General features: G+C 40.0%; 1 protein-coding gene across 6 annotated transcripts in view; it reads left to right on the top strand.

Moving 5' to 3' along the window:
- MYO1B (myosin IB) overlaps nt 1-7,091 on the top strand; it is a 98,771-nt gene that overhangs the window by 50,351 nt on the left and 41,329 nt on the right. For all 6 annotated transcript variants that reach the window (XM_017728722.1, XM_017728714.1, XM_008630068.2 and 3 more), the window contains exons 8-11: nt 4,259-4,357; nt 4,708-4,811; nt 5,692-5,839; nt 6,526-6,644. In XM_017728722.1, coding sequence (XP_017584211.1) covers nt 4,259-4,357; nt 4,708-4,811; nt 5,692-5,839; nt 6,526-6,644 — 470 coding nt within the window. The remainder of the gene's footprint in view (nt 1-4,258; nt 4,358-4,707; nt 4,812-5,691; nt 5,840-6,525; nt 6,645-7,091) is intronic.

Raw genomic sequence — 7,091 nt, 5'->3', positions numbered from 1 at the left:
GCACTAGGTGATCTTTCCTAATCTGCCTAAGCCCTTCAGTGATTTAATGATTAACTAGGAGACAACAGTGGTGCAGGTTGTGAAGTAAAGGATATGCAATGCCTGATCTGGAAAAGCCATTTTTAACCAGCACAATGTCCTTAGAGTCCAAATAACAAGAGATTAAGAAAGGGCCCTGTTTTGCCATCTTGTCCAACAACAGCATGGAAGAAATCTATGCTGTTTATCTAAGGCAACAACTTTTTTTTTTAAAGCTAGCAAAGTGATAACTTTGCAACTTACTCTTTTTTGCAACTTGTTTGTTCATTTTAAAAGTCGGAAGTAATTACCCACTTACTGAGAAATCTGCAGCCTGAGCTGTTGTGTGGTTGCTGTTGGAAAGCTCCTTTCCTTAGGGAAATACTGTACAAATTGGACAATTAGACATTATGGGAAGAGATACCCATTCTTGTTGATTTTCTTTTTGATTTTTCTTTTTTAATCTTCACTTGTTGCAACATCTCCCTTGGTGTTCCTCTTAGCACAGTTGCCACCACCTGGGCAATGGTTTTGCCTAAATTAGGAAGAGTTTGAAAAAACAAACTACAAACTATATTAAACATTTTGATTAGCTTGTTTTTAAACATCATTCATTCCTTACTTGAGCAATGAGGATTTAACACTTAGAATTGTGCAGTCGTTGTCAATGCACATACTGCCCATGTAGTTGTTTTTGATTGACACAATTATGGATCAGTTTCTCCAGGAGAACATTATTATAAACTTGGTGGTAATAATAGGGAAAAGTTAATGAGAAACTTTTTAATCAGTGACTTTTTTTGATGACAGCTAGATAATCAAGGTAGGAAAAGAGAAAATGTGGCTGTAGAAATAAGCTGCTGTGACTAGAATATGTTCTGTAACTTCGGTTGAGCAGCTAAAAGGGTCCTTGGTCATGGCCAGCTGAAGAGACTATGACTAAAACAAACTTCTCCTGGATTATTTAGAAAGTACCAAGGTAGTGTCATTTTTTGGTTTTACTGTTTACTTGCTCCTTTCTTGAATGTTGATTTGATTTCTAGTATATTTAGAGAAATACAAATATCCTAAATATTTCTGCACCCCTTGAGTTCATGGGTCAAGTAACCAAAAAGAAAAATTGTGTAAAGTTGTGCATTAGAGTTTGCAGAAGTATTCAGCATGTTTTTTTTTTTTCTTTTATGTTCAGTCAAATTGTTTAGCAGGGTGCTTACACAGATCTCTTGCATTTAAACACTGGTATCTAGGAATAACAAAGAATCTTCAGAATCTGAGGCCTGTAGCTGGATTTTGAGTCATCCGAATTGATAGGTATTCAGAGAGTATGACATAAGAAGGTTGAACTTTTCCAAGGCAATTTAATTTTTCCTGGTGCTTTGGTGCATGCACCAGGTTAAACATTCCCATTGAAGCAGCAGCACTGTTAGAGAATGCAGAAATAACACCTAACCCATAAACACACCATATGTAATTCTGTATGTGCTCTCCTGGTAATTCTGTATAGTCCCTATACATAATTCATATAGGCCATGTAACAAAATGTAGTGTGGAGAGAGTTTGGGGGTTTTTGGTTCTGTGGATTTTCACATAGATGAGCACCATCTGTCCACACTGTCAACAGAATCACTGAGTGGCCACGTGCAGCAATCTGAGGTGCAGCTTTGTCTTTCCTCTTCGGGGTGTTTGATCCTCAGAATTGGTAATTGGCTGAGAGTTAACAAAAAGTTACTGGTATATGTGGTCGATTTATTAAAATGCTAATTAGGGCAAACAGAGGGAAGAAGTTTTCTGAAGAATTGGGCAGATGGTCTGGATCTGTCTTACAAGTCTGATTTCAGTCTGCATGTGAACAGAAAGAAAAGGAAAAAAAACCCTGATGAACGCAGATTTAAAAAGAATTGGCAGCAGCTGCTTTGTTAAGGAAAATATCTGATTTTCTGACAGTGACTCCTTTCTGGAGCTTTTTTCCTCAATTATGAAGACTGACAGAATATGGAATGTTAGGACTTTTGAAAACTGATTGCTAATTGGTTAACTTTGTTGCTTCTAAAAATATATAAATAAGATAAACTAGTGAAAAAACCAAAACAGTTATCCTCCTAAACATAACTAATTTCACATACGTTCAGGAACCTGCTTTTTAAATCTGCTGAATGCATGTGATTAGAAGGCTTGCATACAATACTTTGCCAGGATGTGTAGCTGGGCTTTTATGACAGCATTTGACTAAATTTATAGGTAGAGTATTTTTAAACCCAAATAAGCCAAGCCACATTGCTTCAATATCCTTTGAGAATACAGCCATTTCCTGAAGTGTGTGTAGCCACTGTGGGAGCTGAAGTTGTTTATTTTTTTGAGATTAAATTTGGCTGCGATCTGTTCCAGCACTTGCCTGGAGAGCCTTCACAGCCAGCACAACTCTGAGCTGCCTGCTGCTCACCTTGCCTTTCCCAGCCCAAGTATTAACGCTTGGATGGGGGATGAGCCTCTCTCAGCCTGTAAATACTTGGAACATGTCCTACTATCAACCAATCACAAAATTAATAATACTGTCTGAATTTTGTCATTGTTGTCACTGGCCAATTATTAGAGCAGAAAGTAATTCTTGAACCTGACTCGCTGTAGTTTATGTGGAGGAGGGACTCTAAGACTTGTGTAATTTTGTATGTTGAGGTTACTTTGGGCCCTTCAGAATGGTCTTTATTTCCTATTCCATGAGAAGGGATGTAGATAGGTAATTACAGTAGGCAGCACAGGCAGCATGCACTGCCTGTAACCAGCAGTAATAGGAACACACTCTATTGCACTCCTCTGTTAATGGAGGGAACCCCAGGACAGATACACCCCCCCTCTCAGGCTAAGCCCTGCTGGGCCAGGAGCTCCTCAATTGCTCCTCCGTGGTGGGACTGGGGTGGGGAGTTGCAGCACAAAGGTTGCTGACCTGAGTGCCACCTCTAACTTCCCAGATTGCTGAGACTGAACAGGCTCAAGTTTCAGCAGGTAGGAATCTGAGAAAAGGTGTAGTAGAATACACCTCAGATATTCCAGCAAGGGGAGGTGCTTAACAACCCCCATGTTATGACTTGGTGTTCCCCATGTCTTACCTTTGTGAAACCTCATCTCACTTTGTGGATGTTCTGAAGAGTGACAGTTCCCTTTGGGAGTTTCCTTCTTGCACAGGCTTAGAGAGAACTTAACCCCCAGTCAGAGAGATGTGGTGGGTGTGTCATGGTAGGAACATGGGGGAAACTCCTTTACTGTGTGCTTGGAGTGAGGCACTGAATGTCTCTATCTCCATGTCCCTGAATATGTGTAGCTTAAGAGAAACACATGGGAAGTGTGTGTTTGCTATCTGGAAAAATGTAGTTGTGCTATTGGGAAAAGAAGAAAAAAGCATGTGTTTAGTACCAAACCAGCAGATCACACCGATACCTGTCCAGATGTTCTCTTATTGCATTCCTCTTCCTTCTCCTGGAGCACTGTGAACCACAGCCTTCCAGTGCAATGCAGACTGAACAACCTTTGAATTGCCACCTCTGTGGTAAATATGATGTTGAGTCTGAGGTGGTTGCATGGTGTTACAAGTCAGTCTGCTTATGCTGCCTGGCTGGATTCCTGCCCTCCTGAGCAAGGCTTAGAAATGTGTCTGTCACTGAGAGCAGTCTTCCTGTCAAGCTACTCCATCAGTGCAGTGCTGCTTTTCAAAGTGCTGCTTTTTCCTTTCACTTTAAGTATATCAGGATGGAGCTTCTGTCAGCCTCACTGGGAATTACTTCATAGTCTGATGTACCTGAGGATCACAAAGTGCTGCATAATTATTCAGTTCAAATGCTTTCTTTATTTGGTTTCCCCTTTTCATTTACCCATCTTTCATATGCTTAGCCTGGTAACATTTTGCCTCTTTTCAAACCTTCGCACATCCTCACCAAATCCTAATTTTGTGGTGGTACTGTAAATTAGTTAACATCTTTTGAGCACATTGCCTCCCTGACCTGAATTCTCTTTGCAGCTCATAGACTGCAGCCTTTACAAGTGCACTGGGCTTGCCACTTGCTCAAAGAAATATTTGAGATACATGATATACTATGACAAGGTTCATGCCTACCATTTATCATCTTCTGGTTTACTGATGGTGATATAAAGCAATGAAGTAGAAAATGATGGAGGGTTATATTCATTTTAAAGGGTTTTGCTCCAGCAGTCTGTCCCTGACCTGTGAGATTTTTGTTTGTTTGTTTAGATCTACTAGAGAAGTCTCGTGTTGTTAAGCAGCCCAGAGGTGAAAGAAACTTCCACATTTTCTATCAGATCCTGTCTGGTGCATCAGAAGAGTTTCTCTGTAAGTGTTGCCCTTGTGCCATGTTCAGATACAAGTTTTCTTTATATTTGATGTGCTGTTCCATGCACATCGTCTTTTGTGGGAAATGTGCTATTGATTCATTTTTTAAAATTATTGGTGGTACTGGCATTGGTAATACCTGAAGTCAGCAGATGCTTTGCTATTATCCAGATACCTGAGCCAGAATTGGCTTAGCAATGTATTATAAACAAATTATAAACCCTGTTCTTATTAAAAGATCCTTGAAGAAAATCCAGCAATAACAACAGTTCCTGACAATACTGGTTCTGGGATAAAATCGCTACTAACAAGAATGCTGTTGCTAATGGTATTTTTATTTGGTTTATTAGGCAAACTCAAACTGGAGAGGGACTTCAGCAGATACAACTACCTGGGCCTTGATTCTGCCAGAGTGAATGGAGTGGATGATGCTTCAAACTTCAGAACAGTCAGGGTAGGAAGGAGAGGGGCTGGCTGTGCACTCAACACCAGTGCAGGGTTCTTACGGCCCTGGGTCTGTCTGTTCATGCAGGGCTGAGCTGGGAGTGCCACCTTTTCTGAGTGCTGGCACTCTTCATGCTGGGATAGAATGAGTTTGCGCAGGGACTCTTGGATACAACTGGGAAATAGGATCAAGTTTCTGGAGTATTCTTATGGGAATACAGAAAGGACAAAAAAAAAGAAGAATAAAAAAAGAAAAAAAACCCCAAACACCAAAAGGAAACAAACAAACAAAAAGAAAACAAAAGAAGGGGGGGAAAAAAGCCTAGATGCCTTGGTCAGGTCCTGGGAAAAGTTATGTTATATAGTGGCTTATGACTGCAGGGACTGAGCGTCAGGGACCAGGTGATGCTGACCGAGCCCAAAGAAAAAGGGGACTGGGATGATTCTCAAGGTGATTTGCTGTCCTCTTTTTGCTTGATTGTACTCAGGGACAAGATGGATACAGGACCTTGTTCCCAGTGTATGCAAATTTAGATTCTAAGAGTGACTGGTCTGAGAAGACAGGAGTACCTGTTCATTTGACTGTGAAAAATTGGGTTGGGTTACAAACTAAATTAAGTGGCTAAAAAAAGTACAGCATTTTAGAAACCCAAATACTGAATGACTCCTAGAAGTGGACTGGACTGAATGCCAGCTCCATTTTCACACCTCCTGTGTATTAAAAAACTTACTTGTCTTAGCATAGGAATTATAACATGCATTTTCAGTAGCAGAAGTGTTCATGAACCATTTGTAATTTATGCTTATGCAGATAAATGGTGAATTTTTCAAGTATGATCTGTTTAAATGTAGATTCTTTTATCTCATAATTTTATTTGTCCCACTTCCAGAATGCAATGCAGATTGTTGGGTTTATGGATCATGAAACACAGTCGGTTTTTGAAGTAGTGGCAGCTGTTCTGAAACTGGGAAATATCGAATTTAAGCCTGAATCTCGTGCGAATGGCCTAGATGAAAGTAAAATCAAAGATAAAAATGGTAAGATGAGATTAGTGATGGGAGGAAAGCCACTAATTTGTCTGAAGTCATTATTAATTTTGTAGTTTCTGCAGACATACAATATCCTTACATGTGAATTAAATTAGATTGTTTCCAGAGCTCGCCCTCGGGCAAATACAGGCTGCATTCTGTGCAATTACAGGCTGCATTTTGTGCAATTTCAATCGTTCTGTTGGAAATTCCAAAAAGGATTTTTTTCCCCCCCACTTTATTAACACTTTGTTTTAAAATGTTAAATGGTTCTGTGCCTTTCTGTAGCTGCTTGGTTTTTCTGCAGTAGAGGATTTTTGTTCTGTGCAGTATATCTACCTGTAATGTCGGATTCATTTGGTGATATTTTTGCCGCTGATATATTTTCAAAGTTCATTTGCATCTGAAAGTTTTTCATTATGAAAAATAGTCTGCTATAAATGGAGGGAAAGTTTCTTCTCAAAAATAAGTAGTTAGGAAGTGCTTTCAAAACCAGTAACTGATTCCTTGTGCTGTGCATGTTTTTAAAAACTTTGCTTGGCAGGGTGGTGGGGAAGAGAGCGTGACTGGGGAACACTTCTGTTGAAGAGCACTTTGGGAAAATACCCCACTTCTTAAAAGCTGATAGTTTTGGGGAAGAAAAAGCAACCATAAAGAACGATTAATTATGTTTACACTTGGCTTTTTCTTGCTAGAACTCAAGGAAATCTGTGAGTTGACAGGTATAGACCAGTCTGTGTTGGAGAGAGCTTTCAGCTTCCGGACGGTTGAGGCCAAACAAGAGAAAGTTTCAACAACACTAAATGTGGCTCAGGTAAAAAGAGGTCCTGATTTTAAAGGCAAGAATAATTTTAAATGGCAATTTTTTTCTGCATGATTAAATCATAACTACCCCAATAAGAAGTACAACTGATAGGCTGCACTGAATAAATCAGAAGTGTAAGTGTGGGTTTTTTTCAGAGGTTTCTAAATGTTCAGAGATACTGGATGCTTTGGTTTTGTGTGTGAATTACCTCCAAAAGATGAGGGAGAGGCAAATGTTGCAGAGAATGAAAAAACAAGCAGTCCTGCACAAAGCACATGTTGCAAGTGTTGTGGCAGACTGTTTTCATTTAGGGCAACTGCTGTAATTCCATGTGAGCTGTAGGCCCCGGGCTGCTGAAAAGCCTTTGCTGCCAGTGTGAATTCATGTTCCTGTAATGCTGCAGAGCCAGGGTAGTTGCCACCTGTGTCTCATCAGCTCAGGCTAGCGGGAATGTGC

This window comes from Corvus brachyrhynchos, unplaced genomic scaffold, assembly GCF_000691975.1.
Source record: "Corvus brachyrhynchos isolate BGI_N302 unplaced genomic scaffold, ASM69197v1 scaffold370, whole genome shotgun sequence".
In the NCBI taxonomy this organism is placed as follows: domain Eukaryota; kingdom Metazoa; phylum Chordata; class Aves; order Passeriformes; family Corvidae; genus Corvus; species Corvus brachyrhynchos.
The sequence above is the reverse complement of the archived record's forward strand: the minus strand, read 5'-3'. Positions and strand labels throughout refer to the sequence as shown.